Source organism: Mesoplodon bidens, assembly GCF_964165515.1.
Source record: "Mesoplodon bidens genome assembly, chromosome: 1".
Lineage (NCBI taxonomy): Eukaryota > Metazoa > Chordata > Mammalia > Artiodactyla > Ziphiidae > Mesoplodon > Mesoplodon bidens.
The window spans coordinates 162,735,392-162,751,139 of NC_138176.1; the positions used below are offsets into that span (position 1 = coordinate 162,735,392).

Below are 15,748 nucleotides of genomic sequence, written 5' to 3' on the forward strand. Positions count from 1 at the left end.
AAAATGAGGAACCAAAATCATGGGCCTGAATGATCACATCTTCTCTCTGTTCAGGGTAGGTTTTTCCATTTTCGGTTGCCACACAGTATATTAATTAGCAATCAGGCAGCACTGGGGCCAAATGATTTCCGTCCTCCAGCACCAATGAAACACCAGCCCAGCCCATAACTTTCCATCTCATTGTGTAGCTACAAAAAAGAGGGACACTTCGTGAGTGACAGCCCTTCACAACTTAGAGAGCACCCGTGCTTCCTCCCTCTCATTTCACCCTCTGCTCTCCGTGCGAGATCTTGCTCTGCGTCACACACCTGGAAGTGGCAGAGCTAGGACAGGGCTCCCAGCCCAGTGCTCCTTCCCCAGACCACAGTAGCCTCGTGTGACTTCACTCTGTGATCGTTCACTATTTTTTTCAGTATAAATTTTGTCCTGCCTTCTTTTTTCATCCATTCCAAGTTTAAACAAATGAATTCTTCGTTAGCTCTTGCCCATCTTATCTTTCTAGCCTCATTTCCATCATTACCCACCATGAACCCCAGGCTGCAACCACATCAAAGCATGTGCCGTGTTCTATGCACATTATGACCTTGCTTTTGCTCAGTACTGTTCCCTCGGCTGCGAGGCCCTTGCCCGCCTTATTTATCACCCCATTTTTCCCAAACCACATGTCATTTCCTCCATGGGGCCTTTCCAAATGTACCAATATTTTGTAGCAAAATATTACAGGATTCTTGCATCTATGTTTATCAAGGGTACTGGCTTGTAATTTTCTTTGCTTGTATTGTCTCTATCTGGCTTTGGTATGAGATGATGCTGGCCTCCTAAAATGAGTTTGGAAGTGTTCCCTCCTCTTCAATTTTTTGGAATATTTTGAGAAAGACTTGTATTAATTCTTTTTTAAATGTTCAGTAAATTCATCAGTGAAGCCATCTGCTCCTGGACTTTTCTTTGTTGGCAGATTTTTTATGACTGATTCAATATTCTTTTTTTGTCTTTATCCAAAGCCAGTATGTTTCTTTTATTATTAGTTTTTTTGTTTGACTTAAGATGGTTGAATGATTTCATTTTCATTTATAAGCATTACAATAATTCCTATGCAAAAACCAAGACCGTATATGCCTAATTTCAATTGGCCAAAATCCAACCCGTGAGACTGGACATTCAAGATCAAAATCAAAATGTTGCTTGACCTTTCTAATAGTAGACATCACGGTCATCCTTTGAGAGATCGGCAGGCCCCTGACCTCCCAAACACTACAGTTTGCCATGAGTTCATACCAAAACAGGGAGCAAAACAGCATGTAAACCTGGCAAGTGATTTTATTCATGAAGACAGGACACCTCTACACCAAGGCTGCCACCCACAGTTATCTCCTGGTTCCTGCTCTATAGAAAAACCTGCTTTTGAACAGGCATGGTATCTTCTGTTTGGGGACTGATATTAATTTTTCCTTCCAGTTTTCCTCACAACTCTCAGTAGAAGCAAAGAGACTTTACAAAAAAGCTTACCAAATAATGCCAAAAGAAATACAGTTGAATAATGTATGAATAATGCGGGGTCAGTGGCACCGACCCCTGTGAGGTTGAATATCCATATATAACTTTATGATTCAATATTCTTATTAGTAACTGGACGGTTCAGATTTTCTATTTCTTCATGATTCGGTCTTGGTAGGTTGTATGTTTCTAGAAAGTTATTCATTTCTTCTAGATTAGCTAATTTGTTGGAATATAATTGTTCATAATAGTTTCTTATGATCCTCAGTATTTTTTTGGCAGTCGTTAGGTAGATGCAAATCAAAATCACGATGAGGTGGCACTTCATACCCATTAGGATGGCTGTAAAGCAAAACACCACGAAAAACAAGTGCTGACAAGGATATGAAGAAATTGGAACACTCACACATTGCTTGTAGAAATGTAAAATGGTAGAGTCACTTTGGAAAACAGTATGGCAGTTTCTCAAAACGTTAAACATAGAGTTATCCTACGACCCAGAAATTCCACTCCTGGATATATATCCAAGAGAAATGAAAATATATGTTGACACAAAAACATACACAAGTACTCAGAGCAACATCATCTATAATAGCCAAAAAGTGGAAACAACCCAAATGTCCATCAAACTGATAAATGGATAAACAGAAATGTGGTATATGCACACATTAGAATTTTATGCAGTCATAAAAAAGAATGAATGACTGATCCATGCTACAATGTGGATGGACCTTGAAAACATGCTAAATGAAAGAAGTCAGACACAAAAGGTCACATAATGTATGATTCTATTTATATGAAATGTCCATAACAGGCAAATCCATAGGGACAGAAATTAGATTAATGGTTTCCGGGGGGGTGGGGGCGGGGGGCAGGGAAGTAACTGCCAGTGGGCAGAGTTTCTTTCTCTGGTGATGAAAATATTCTAGAATTAGATAGTGGTGATGGTTGCACAACTTTGTGAGTATACTAGAAACCACTGAATTGAGCACTTTAAAAGGATGTATTTTATGGTATGTGAATTACATCTCAATTTTTTTAAGTCTGTTTAATGAATCTGGCAGATGACTAAGAAGTGCTGAGGGGGCTTCCCTGGTGGCACGGTGGTTGGGAGTCCACCTGCCGATGCAGGGGACACGGGTTCGTGCCCCGGTCTGGGAGGATCTCACATGCCGCGGAGCGGCTGGGCCCGTGAGCCATGGCCGCTGGGCCTGCGCGTCCGGAGCCTGTGCTCCGCAGCAGGAGAGGCCACAACAGCGAGAGGCCCGCGTACCACAAAAAAAAAAAAAAAAGAAGGACCTCTGCTGAGGACCAGAACGCTGGCCAGCAGAAGGCACCTCACATCCCTGCTCTCCCTGCTGTGGCCCTAGTTCCTTTCACTCCCAAACCCAGCCTGAAGCATGTCACTCACCTTTAGAAGCTGCCAGTGTACACCTATATTAATCGTGCCTTTTTATTTTCCGTATTTTTCAAAGTTTTGACATCTGGGGCCTTGCCATCCTTCAGAGACTGCCCGTCCAAGAGCTAGTGAATTCCTAACGCTAGTAAAGGACTCACGTGCAAGTGTGCCTTTCAAATGCAAACTAACCAATGCAAAGCCCACATTCCAACCACCTCTTTTATCTAGTTCTTACACCCCACAATCTATCCATCTGCCATAACCACCCCAGGGCCAGGTATCAGAGAACTAGAGACAGCCCCTGGACCCCAGAGCCTGCTGAAATTATTCATACTAGCCAATCCTAAGCCTGTTTACCCTGCCCTACCTTACCTTTTCCAAAGAAACCACAGTGAAGGCTCTTGCCCACTTTTTCCCCTTGCTCCCTCTGTCTCCTGACTCACCCTCATGCTTCCCCATGTGGCCCTGCCTGGCATGCCATGCTCTCCATGTCTAGGAATCTGTGAGGAAAAACTTCTTCCTGCAAGACAGTCATTTCCATGTCTGAATGTCTAACCATACCCGATTAAAGCAAATCTCAAGAACATATTAAAACGCCACCCTTCAAACCTGGTTCCACCCTTTCTTTCCCACCTAACTTCTTACCACCCCTGACACTCTCCAAGTTTAAGAGTCACCCCATACATCTCTAACTTCCTAAGCACACCACATTCCTTTGTCATATTCTGGGTGCTCCTTCCCAAGGGCCCTCTCCAGCTTCTTTGTCTGTTATCCCTATGCCACCATCAAGCCTCACTTCATAACTCAACTGAAACGCCACCAGGATAGCCACCATGTGCTCCAACAGAACGTGTGCATTTTCCCTCAAAGCCCTTATCCTGTGTGTCTGTCTCCTGTCTGGCCAGTGAGTTCCCCCAAGATAAGGACCGTGATCCCTCATCTCTGGATCCCCAGGGCTTAGCACAGAGTCAGAAAATTATTGGTAACTCAGTAAATGTAGGGTTTTATTCTTTAGTATAAGAAACCTCCCCAACAGGCAAGTAAGTTCCTTGAGGATGGAGCCCTTACCCCCTGGGCCCTTAGCAGGACCACACACATGGTTGACCCCAGGCAAAGGCTCTGGGCTGATTGAGTGAACTGGAATGATGACTGAGCAAATAGACAGGTGGGAGGAGAGTGGCTGAAGAAGGCAGGCCGGCCTCCCAGTCCCCAAGAGACAAGCTCTACTCACGCTGTTCTTCCCACTCGCGTTCCTCCTTCTCACTGGGGAGGCTCTGCAGCTGGGCCTGCTTCAGGGTCCAGTAGAGTTCCTTCGCCCTCTGCTCTTCCTGGAGGCGAATCTGCTCTTCTCCTCGCTTCCTCTCCTCTTCCTCTTTCCTCTAAGATACCACGGGGACAGGGTGACGTTAGGTGATGGTAACAGGGCACGGGCAGGGAAGGGCCGAGCTGTCACGGGAAGAGGTGGGCCAGTGGTGCCCCTCCAGGCTCTGTCTCTATGCACATGAAACGGTGATACTTACACCTAATTTTTGAGCCATGGTAAGGATCAAATGGCCTGAAACATGTGAACGATTTGAAGACACTAAAGCTTTCTGCAATAGTAAGAGGACTTTGGGCCACCCTTGGTCACACTTCCATTGTTGGGGAAGAGGGGAGGGTAGGCATGGGGAGGGGCTCCTGGTCTTCCTGGAGGCCAGTTAAGCAGGATATGATTATATCTTAACCTTATTTTCAGAGAAGATATTTCAGAGAGAGAGCAGGTTTGGGGGGGCCCCAAATCTCCAATTATTGTCCTGCTTTCAAGCTCCAAAAAGGCCATGTGTGTATTTTCCTCTACCTTTGTTTAATCAAAGCAACATGCACACACATGTCAATCATGCATTATATGCCAAAAGGCTTGTTGTAAAAAAAACATCAATTCTCCAATCCACTTCACCCCAACCTACCCCACCCTCATCTACTGCCCAGAGGTCACCATCCTCAATTATTTTAGCTTTCCTTCATGTGGTTACATCCATGTCTGAATAATGCTGCTAATTCTTGATTTATCAATTCTAGACATTAACTACTACCTTTCTTTTTTGGTACATGAGTATTTAGCATTTATATTTCCCACACAGGTACGTACCCATACTTTTCCTCTCCTTACCCTCACAATAGATTTACATCACAATTTGTGGTTAAATCAAACATGGGTGCAGAACTAAATATAGTTCACTGTAACGCCAAATAGGGTGCTATTTCCACCAATTCTAAGAATTACATTTTTTAACTTTCTAATATCTCTAAAATATGTATGTCTTACAACTTACTACTTGCCTTTTTCATAGCCAACAGTTTTTTTCTTTCTTCTTAAAATAATCATAGATTTTACAATTAATGACATCTGAAATTCAGTAAAACATGGCAGTGTGATGATTTTTCTTTCGAATAATTTTCTTTCCTGAGTTACTAGTTGCTTTATCTTGAAGTAGAGTGTTGAATTTTTGCCAAACTTCTCTAAGATCTGCAGTAAATCTTTCTCTGTGTTTAACCAAGTGTTTTTTTTTATAACAGACAATACAGCAGTGATCTTTTCCAAGGGATGCCCGCCCCCCAGATGCATCTCTCCTTCCCCATCTCAGCTGGCTGCCATCTAGGTCTCCTGTCTGCCTGTCCTCTCAGGACTTGCCTCTCAGCCTCCCGTGAGCTGAAGCCCCTGTTTCTTTGTTCCATGTTTTCTTTCTTGTCCACGTCCTCATTTTGCAGCAACATAGCTCACAATACCTCTCAGAAAAGGATGCACAGAGACACTTGTCTGAAAATATCTATATTTATATATATATATATATGTATTTATTTACCTATATATATCTATAGATAGATCTATATATAATCTATACGTCTATATAGAGTCTTGTCTGAAAATATCTATATGCTACCTTCGCATGTAACTTCTAGCTAAGCATAGAATCTGATTAAAAATAATTTTCCGGGGCTTCCCTGGTGGCGCAGTGGTTGAAAGTCCACCTGCCGATGCGGGGGACACTGGTTCATGCCCCCGTCTGGGAGGATCCCACGTGCTGCAGAGCGGCTGGGCCCGTGAGCCACGGCCACTGAGCCTGCACGTCAGGAGCCTGTGCTCCACAGCGGGAGAGGCCACAACAGTGAGAGGCCCATGTACCACCAAAAAAAAAAAAAATTTTTCCTGCAGAAGTTGGAAGACTTTACTATCTTGTCTTCCAGCATCCAGCACTTGGATTCTCATTCTTCTGCATAAGGCACTAATTTTTCTCTTTATCACTGAATTCTGAACCTTTTTTTTTTTTTTTTTTTTTTTGGCTGCATTGGGTCTTCGTTGCTGTGCACGGGCTTTCTCTAGCTGTGGCAAATGAGGGCTACTCTTCATTGTGGTGTGCGGGCTTCTCATTACAGTGGCTTCTCTTGTGGCAGAGCACAGGCTCTAGGCGCGCAGCTTCAGTAGTTGCAGCGCATGGGCTCAGTAGTTTTGGCGCATGGGCTCAGTAGTTTTGGCACATGGGCTCTAGGGCATGCAGGCTTCAGTAGTTGTGGCTCGCGGGCTCTGGAGCGCAGGCTCAGTAGTTGTGGTGCATGGGCTTAGTTGCTCCGCAGCATGTGGGATCTTCCAGCACCAGGGATCGAACCCATGTCCCCTGCAATGGCAGGCGGATTCTTAACCACTGCACCACCAGGGAAGTCCCTGAACCTTTTTAATAGATGTGCCTTGATGTGGATTTTCTTTCATTGATTGTGTTAGGCTCTCAGGATGCTTTCGATTGGAGTTTCAGGTTCTTCTAGTCTAATACATCTCTGCCTAGAATTTTTGTGATAATTTCTTCTCCTCTCATTTTGCCTCTTTCTTTCTAGAACTCCTATGTGTCAACTGATGGACTGCCTGATTTGACCCTATAAGTGCCTTATCATTTCTCTTTTATTTTCCGTCTCTTGTCTTTTTGTTCTACTTCCTGGCTGATTTCACTGACTTTATCCCCCAAGCCTTCTACTGAATTTTTTATGTCAGCTAGCACATTTGTAATTCCCAAGCCCTCTTTCTTATTCTTTGGTTGTTTCTTTTTGCTTCGTTACACCCTGAAATTGTGTCATGAATGCAATAGCTCATCTCTGAGGATTTTAGAGATTTTTCTCCCCCATATTCTGATTTAGATCTGTTTCCTCTCTTCTTTGCTTTTTTGTTTTCTTTTAAGTTTGTTTTATTTGGCGCCTGTCATTTGTGTTGGAGGCTTTCCTCTGATGTCTGATGTTCCCTGACTGCTCACATTCAAGAGAGAAAGTTAAGTATGTATCTGAAACAGAGACTCAGAGTGTGTAGTCAGGGTTTCCTTGAGAGATGGGCTTAACTCTAGGAAGACTGGATGAAGGGCCAGCCATTTGGGCTTCACTGATGGCGCAGTGGTTGAGAGTCCGCCTGCCGATGCAGGGGACACGGGTTCATGCCCCGGGCCGGGAAGATCCCACATGCTGCGGAGCGGCTGGGCCCGTGAGCCATGACCACTGAGCCTGCGCATCCGGAGCCTGTGCTCCACAACGGGAGAGACCATAGCAGCGAGAGGCCCACGTACCGCACCAAAAAAAAAAGGATCAGCCATTTCATTGAGGACCCTCAAATGTAAGTATCTGGAGGTCCTTCCTCTGAGATTATTCAGTGTCTTCTCTGTCCTACCTGGGTGGTATGAGACCACCAGCATCCCAGGAGTCTGTGGTAGGATGCAGGCTGCACGTAGAACAGCCCTTAGACTCAAGCAAGCAGGACCCCTAACCTAAGCCCCACACTTCATGGGAAACCGATGCTTTGAGGTGTCTTTTTGCAAATTTCCCTTGCAAGTTCCCCCAAGACTGGCCAGAAATAGTACCCCCAGGACTGGCAGGGGCAGCAGTGTTGTCCAGGTAAGATGCCCCAAGCCCAGACCAGGTCCCACATGAGTCCTAGTGCCTCCTTCTCCCCTTCAAGGTGCTCTCTGACCCTCTCCTGCACACAAGGGGTTAACCAAGTGCCCCCAAGGGGCTCCAAGATTCATATTTATGGAGTCATCCTGGGGCCCAGTGGCCAGGCCCTGGTTCCAGAAGGGTGGCCCAGAAAGCAGATGAATCCTACTGGCCAACACAATATTTTTATCATAGGATCACATGAGATTGGGCCACCAGAATAGAGCTAATAGACTGATTTTATGTAGTTCAAATTGTTTATTTGCTATAGACAAAAACGCCGCCAAAAAAAAAAAGTTGCCAGGCCTGTACACCCTACAGGCAACCCTGGCTGCAGGTCCCACTGTTCAGAGTTCAGGCCTTTGCTTGCTCCCCCTGTTTCCCACTTGCCCCCCATCTGCTGTCTCCACTCAGCCTGATACACTGAGCCCCAACCTTGCCCTTGCAACTCCCCATCTCCTCCTGGTTAGAGGAAGGGATGAAGTAGCCTGGAAGAAACAGATGAAAGCAGGGACCTGAGGGTCCAGCCACTCCACATAGAAACTTGCCACCAATCTCACATTCTCAGCGCCATCCTTCATGTATCTGCTGCCCCCAAGTCCCGAGCCTGTGGGGACTCTGGACTGAGTCGGCTCAGTGCCACCAGCTCTCTTCCTGCAGGAGCCCCGCTGACCCCCGCACTGCTCTCCCTCTGTCTTCCAGAAACCAAACTTCTGTGGACATTTTCTCATCTGTTCTTCCCTCCTCTCATTTTCTCTGTTTTTGTGGCTCATAACTTTTTCAGTCCATCGATATTTTAATGGATAAAAAAAAAAAAGAAGACAGTAACTGTGGGTTTTGAGTCCCTCATTTAAAAAAAAAAAAAGGCAAGGATTTTGTTGCTTCTGAAACGGCACAGATTGAGGACTTTTCTCCAATTCAATGATCATTTTTTTTTAATTCTAAAACATAGATAAAATTCCAACTTCCTATTGACCCACTCTCTAGGAGTCAGGAATTAAGGGCTAAAGAAGTTGAGCAGCTTCATCTAGTCATTCACCAAATCCTTACTGAGCATCCAGGAGGCTCGGCCTGCTCCAGGCACTGGGGATGTAGCCATGAACAAGGCAGACACGGCACCACTCTCTCGGAGCTTGCCTTCCAATGATGGAAAAACACTCATCAAGTAAAATAAAAAATATATCAGAAATAATAAAGTGTGCAGAGAATTAAAACAGGGTAAGTGATAGAGTCTGGGAGGCTAATGTAGGCTGCGTGACCAGAAGTCCTCTCAAAAGGGACTGATCTGAGACCTAACTAATAAGAAGGCTGATGAGTGAGTCTCAGGGAGAAGAAATTTCCAGAGCAAGGGAACCACAGGTGCAGTAGCCCCAGCACTGGAAACAGGTTTGGCATGTTTGAGTAGAGAATTATCCACTGTGGCTGGAAGAAAAACAAACAAAATTCTATCTTTAATGAGTTTGAGACACCATCTGACATCCAAGAGGCCTGCCGTGGGCCATGGGACACGTGACCCCAGGACTTGAGGGTGAGTGCAGGCTGCAGGTGTTGACTGAGAGGTCCTCTGCTCGGGGGTGATGTTTCTCAGCCATGGACTTGATGTTATCAATGCGAGAAAGAAGGTAGATCAAGAGAAAATAGCCAGGGTGTCTTGGGGCGCTAAGCCATTTAAAAGTTGGGAGAAAGAGCTGGAGCCAGAAAAGGAGACTGAGAAGGCAGACCAAGGGGTAAGATAAAAAACCAGAAGGGGCGACGTCCGTGGGGGAAGCCAAGAGAGGAAAGCATTTCAAGTAAAAAGGGAGTTGTAAGCTGAGCTCAGGCCGCTGAGACATCACAAAAGATAAGGACAGAGAAGCAACAAGGGACAGCAGGACGTGGTCTCAGGGCGTGATGGGAGATCTTGTCAACAGCAGCCCTAGTGGTGCGATGGGCAGCCATCCAGGCAGCGTGGCGGAGGCAGGGGAGTGACCGCAGACAACCCTTTCAAGACATTTCCTGTAAAAAAGGAGCAGAGACAGGAAGTGGCAGCCGGAGGGGAAGGTGGGGTTAAGATAGAAATGGGGAGGGAGGGTGTGTTGGTTGGCTGGTTTTAAGATGGGAAATACTAGAACAGAGAGTTAATGACTGATGCAAAAGTGGAACCAAGGTCTGTCTGACTCCAAAGCAGAAGTTGAATCTTACCCCAAAGCTGTATTTCACCTTCATCAGTCACTAGCGTCTCGGAAGCACAAAAATGAAGCATCACACTGGCACAGCACTTCACAGTTTATACAGTGGGTTTCTATTCCTCCCCCAGGAATCCCTGATCTGACTGTGGTCACCACATCACGCAATACGCAATACACAGGGCACCGACCAAGACAGCTTCCACCGGGGACTATAGATCCATCATCTGCCCCCAGGAGTCTTCCAGACAGGAGTGGATCTCAGGGGAAATCCAGGCAGTCAAGGCATGTCAAAGCCAGAGGGGCTTCAACCCCCTAGTCCTACTCCCTTGTAAGGATAAGGGGTGCACTAGCTTACCCGGCTGCCATAACAAAGTACTTATAGATGGCCATCTTCTCCCTGTGTGTTCACATGGTCTTTCCTCTGTGTTCATACATGTCTGTGTCCAAATTTCCTTTTCTTTTAAGGATACCAATCATAGGGAATTAGGGCCCACCCTAAAGACCTCATTTTAACTTAATTTCCTCTTTAAAGACCTCAGCTCCAAATATAGTTACATTCTAAGATACTGGAGGTTGGGACCTCAACATATGTATTTTAAGCGGACACAATTTAGCCCATAACAAGGACACTGAAGGGTCATGACTGGCGTACCATAGCTAAATAGCATTTGACCAACCACCTCAAATTAAATGCAGTGTTCCTACTCCAATCAGCTGTGGCGACATGAAGCAGCAAGGTCAATGGCAGTGCCCACTCCCCTGACCCCAACCCGGCAACCTCCATTCTACTCTCTGCTTCTACAAGTTCGACTTTGTTAGTCTCCACATTTAAGTGAGATCATGCAAATCTGGCTTTCTGTGTCTAGCTTATTTCACTTAGCATAATGTTCTCCAAGTTCATCTGTGTTGTCACAACTGGCAGTATTTCCTTCTTTATTAAGACTGAATAATATTCCACCGTATATACATATATACTACTTCTTTTATCTATTCTTCTGTCTATAGATACTTAAGCTGTGTTTGATGAAAAGGCACAAAGTTTCAGTTATGCAGCATGAATGAATTCTGGACATCTAATGTACAGCATGAGGACTATAAATTAACACTGTATTGTATATTTGAAATTTTCTCAGGGTAAATCTTAAGTGTTTTCATCACACACACACAAAAAGTAACTAGGTGAAGTGATGGATATGTTAATTAGCTTGATTGGGTAATCATTTCACAATGTACATGTATATCAAAACATCACATTGTACACTTTAAACACATACAATTTTGATTTGTCAATTACACCTCAGTAAAGATGGGAAAAAATTACTACCAATAAATAAATAAATAGACAGATAGACAGATGGCAGTGCCACTGTTCACTCAACCCCTTCCTCCTGAGATTGAGACAACATCTAAGATCCAGAAACCTGCATCAACCTCCATCTCAAAGGAAAACAACTGGTAACTTACTGTGACAAAGGCAAGCTCTTCACAGGGATGAGTTGACACAAGAAAATGCTTTCAATTACAAATAAAGAGTACTACATTATTATCGCCCTGGTTTTGCTAAAATGCTCAACCTTCACAGCTAAAATTGCCTGAAAACTTTCACTGTTGCTACTTTCAGAGTCATCTGGCCCATCTGTGATGACTGAAGAAAAGGCCATCTTTCTTAGGCTTAGCAGCCAAAGGCCAATGCAGCCAAGAGGCAGATAGGCAAAAACACTCGCCTTCCACCTTAGGAGTCAATTGCTTTTTTCTGGCAAGCCCAAAGCCCTCTGAGCTGTCCAGCTTATTCAATCCCCCTTCTCCTGATAACCCATCAGTAACAGCACACCGCAGGAGCACACAGAGGCCTGGCCCATCTCACCCCAATGGAAAATGTCACGGAGACAGATGCTTTTTCTGGAAGGTCTAGTCGTTGTTTTTTTTTTAGCCTGGCCCCAATGATACCATTGTGCCTTGTGGGATGATGTACTCCCAAAGGACAGGGCCAGGCCTGTGTCGTTTATTCCTCCATCGCCAGTTCCCAGCACAGGGCCTAGCAGATACTGGGTGCTCCATAACACTGACCGAAAGAGTGAGTGAATTAACGAATTGATGAAGGGAGGGTTTGTGATGATCTGTGATGGGGAAAGGGTAGACCACACACCACGCTGCCTTGTCGATGTCAGCCTTGTCCAAGAGAAACTCAGATAAAGCCTACAATTTTCAAGAGAAAATGGAAAGTGGAAGGTTTTCCCACCAGTTAAAACCTGATTGGGAATAAGGCAGCGATAGTTTCTCTAGTTGTGGAGGATGTCATGAGGTGGCCAAAATGAACTCCAGACTTAAAGGAGAAAAAACAAAAAGGGAGTGGCCTTGAATAGAAAACAGAGAAAAATGAAAGGACAACTTAGCTGTAGGGTGTCTTCCTCATCAGAGAAACTGGGAGGAGGCGGGAGGGGGCAGGAGACCTGGAGGTGGGGAAAGGAGTTCACAGGCCCTGAGGGAGAGGGAGAGAGCAGGATCCTTAGCCCATGTCCTGTGGTCGGAAGCAGAGGGAGAAGCATCCTAAATCAGTCCTATGGGTTAAGAAAGCAGGGGAAAAAATGCAAATGTTATCTGGACTCATGATCTCCTTTTTTCTAAAAAAAAAAAAAGAACTTCTATGTAAATCTCATTCAAATGGTGCCAGCCACAACAGAATGGTTTTTAAAAACATGTTTTTAGCTGTCTGTATCTCCTGTTTGGAAGTTCCCTCTTTAACCCTACACAAGGTTCTGGGATTTTTCCCCCCATTTTCTAAAAGGAATTTCCTATGACCAGGAGAATTCGCAGAACGCGCCTACATCCTCAACACAGGCTGCCCAAAGTGAGCCCAGCCAACCTCCCTCCACCACCAGGCTTCCCATCCAGGTTCTCTCCTCTCCTCTAGCCTCCACCCCTCTCCCCCTTCTGGGTGGTAAAAAACAAAAACAAAACAAACAACAACAAAAAAACCCCTCAGCACAGCCATTCCAAGCACATTCTCTCCTCCAAGTCTGCGCCTCCTTCCCAGGTCCCCACGGTTAGAGGGTGGTGCCCTCTACCCATCCCTCAGCCTGGGGCTCAGACACGTTGCTCTCTGCTTTCCCTCATCCTGACATCTAATTGATGCCAAGCCTTGTTGATTTCACGACCACCGTTTCTCCCTGTCCATCCCCTTCTATCTCTATCTCTATCTCCCCTTCTACCCTTATTTCCCACTTTGACCACTGCAAAGATCTCCTAACTGGCCTCTCTCTCCCTGCAAACTTTCATCACTGGAATCACACCATCCCCACCAGTCATCCTCGTAAAACTTGATCCAGCCATGGCCCTCTGTATCCTCACAGGTCTGCTTTGCCCACAGAAAACTGTCCACCTCCTTAGTGTAGCATCCAAGGACTCCACAGCCTACCTTTCCAGGTTTACATCTGGCTCCACCCATCGTGTGCTTTTTTCTCTGCCCCCAGCAGACCATTCATCGTTCCACAGACCTCCTTTACATTTCCTGTCTTTGCTCGTGCAAGACTCCTGGAGGGACCTTCACCCTCTATGGTCCCCTGGGCGTGGTTGGGGCTGAGGGCTGCTCATAGAGCTGTCTCTCCCCTGGCACCCTGTAAGCTTTTTGAGAGCAGGGAGTTTATTACTACCACCACCACCCTCCCCCAAACAACCTGCACTTAGGTTCTCAGGGTGAAAAAAAAGTATTAAATTAGATGAATGTTATCGCTGCATTGCTGCATGCAAGACTCACATTATGGTAGAATCTTGGTGTTGAAAGACACATAAAAATTATCTAAACCAATTTCTAGCCCGATGCATAAATCCCTTTGGCAAAGCTGTTGCAGTTATCTATTGCTAAGTAACAACAAGCTTTCAGCAAATTTAGTGGCTTAAAACACAACCGTTATGTGTGCTTGTGATTCTGTGGACTATTAATTCGGGCGGGGCTTGGCTGGGTGGCCCTTCGGCCCTACATTGTGTCAGCCAAGGCCAACCACTTGGTTGAGCTCATTGACTGGAAGAACCACGAAGGCTTCACTCACGTGCCTGGTGCCTTGGTGTTCCTCCACATAGCCTCTGTTTGGCTCTAGCCTGGGTGTCCTTGCAACTTGGGAGTCTAGGGCAAGGAAGGCTTCTCATGAGGCAGCTTCCAAAAGTGAGCATTGCCAGAGGGGCAAAGGCAGAAACTACAAATCTTACAGCCCGTCCTCAGAAGTTACACAGAGTCACTTCCACTGCATCCTACAGACCAAAGCTCGCCACAAGGCTGGCGGAGACTCAGAGTACAGGAAGCAGACCCTACTTCTCAAAGGGAGGTGAGGACAAAAACTTACCAAGAGGCATATTTAATCCACCACAAAACCTTTTCAGATACTTTCAGCCTACGCATAACCATTTCCTGTGATGAAGAGCTCGTCACAATACAAGGGTAGTTCATTTACAGACAGCTCTGACAGAAAATATCCCAGCTCATAAACATGGACTGTCTAATGCCAGAGTCTGGTCTGATGTTCCTTAATGAGCCCCTCCAGGGCCTCAAAGATGCTATACCTGCATTTCTGAGGCTCCTCAAAATGCAGACATATCCATCAGGGTTACTATGTATATTAAACACATTAAACACATCCACACTTAGAAAATTAATTTTTAAAACACAAACAAACACATAATAATGATAACCTTCTTTGGAAATAACACCAAAGCCTGCATTTGGGTCCCTCAGTGAACCTGATGCCTGGCCACAGAGCTTTATGATCCTTCCATGAACCCCGACACAGAGACAGCCCACAATTTATATCCGTCGATCACTGAGGTCCTCAAGGAGAACATCAACCAGAAAATCTCCGCTGGGAACTGAGCCCCAACACCCCAGCTCCACTGAGCTACCCTCCCAGCATCTGGGACTCAGCTCACCTCTAGGGAGGAGGGAGTCCAGAGATTGGAACAGGTGACTTTTGCTGTTGGAGACATATAAAAAGTATTGTTTTTCTTCCCCAGCAGATTTAAATAATCATATGCAAAATCCAACAATACAACCTAAATACCTCTCCACTGTGGATTAGATTTGAGTTACTATTATGGAATCATATTGTTAATTTCAATCAGTGTGATAATGATTATTGTGGCTATGACAGGAAATGTCCTTTTTCATGGAAGATCCTCGCTGAAGGATTAGGGTTTGATCAGGAGGCAGCAAACTGAGGCTCCAAGGCCAAACCTGGCTGACATGCATTATTAAAAGTCTCACCAGGGCTTCCCTGGTGGCGCAGTGGTTGAGAGTCCATCTGCCGATGCAGGGGACACGGGTTCGTGCCCCGGTCCGGGAGGATCCCACATGCCGCGGAGCGGCTAGGCCCGTGCGCCGTGGCAGCTGAGCCTGCGCGTCCGGAGCCTGTGGTCCGCAACGGGAGAGGCCACAGCAGTGAGAGGCCCGCGTACCGCAAAAAAAAAAAAAAAGTCTCACTGGACCACAGCCACACCCTTTTGTTTACATATTGTCTGTGGCTGCTTTTGTGCTACGATGGTCTGGGTGAGTAGTTGTGACAGAGGCAGACCCAAAAAGCCCAAAATATTGATTATCTGGTCCTTTACAGAAAATAGTTTGCTAACCCTTGGGTTAGAGTTACTACGTCTGCCACTTTCTCTCAAATTGTTCAGCAAAATGACAGCAACCAAAAAGTGCATACGTGTATCTGTATGTGTGTGTGTGCGCCTGTGTGCATGGAGAGAGAAGGAAAGA

General features: G+C 45.6%; 1 protein-coding gene across 2 annotated transcripts in view; it reads right to left on the reverse strand.

Annotated features, from left to right (window-relative positions):
* SH2D4B (SH2 domain containing 4B) overlaps nt 1-15,748 on the reverse strand; it is a 75,946-nt gene that overhangs the window by 35,914 nt on the left and 24,284 nt on the right. For both annotated transcript variants that reach the window (XM_081246813.1, XM_081246812.1), the window contains exon 4: nt 4,125-4,272. In XM_081246813.1, the coding sequence (XP_081102939.1) occupies nt 4,125-4,272 (148 nt within the window). The remainder of the gene's footprint in view (nt 1-4,124; nt 4,273-15,748) is intronic.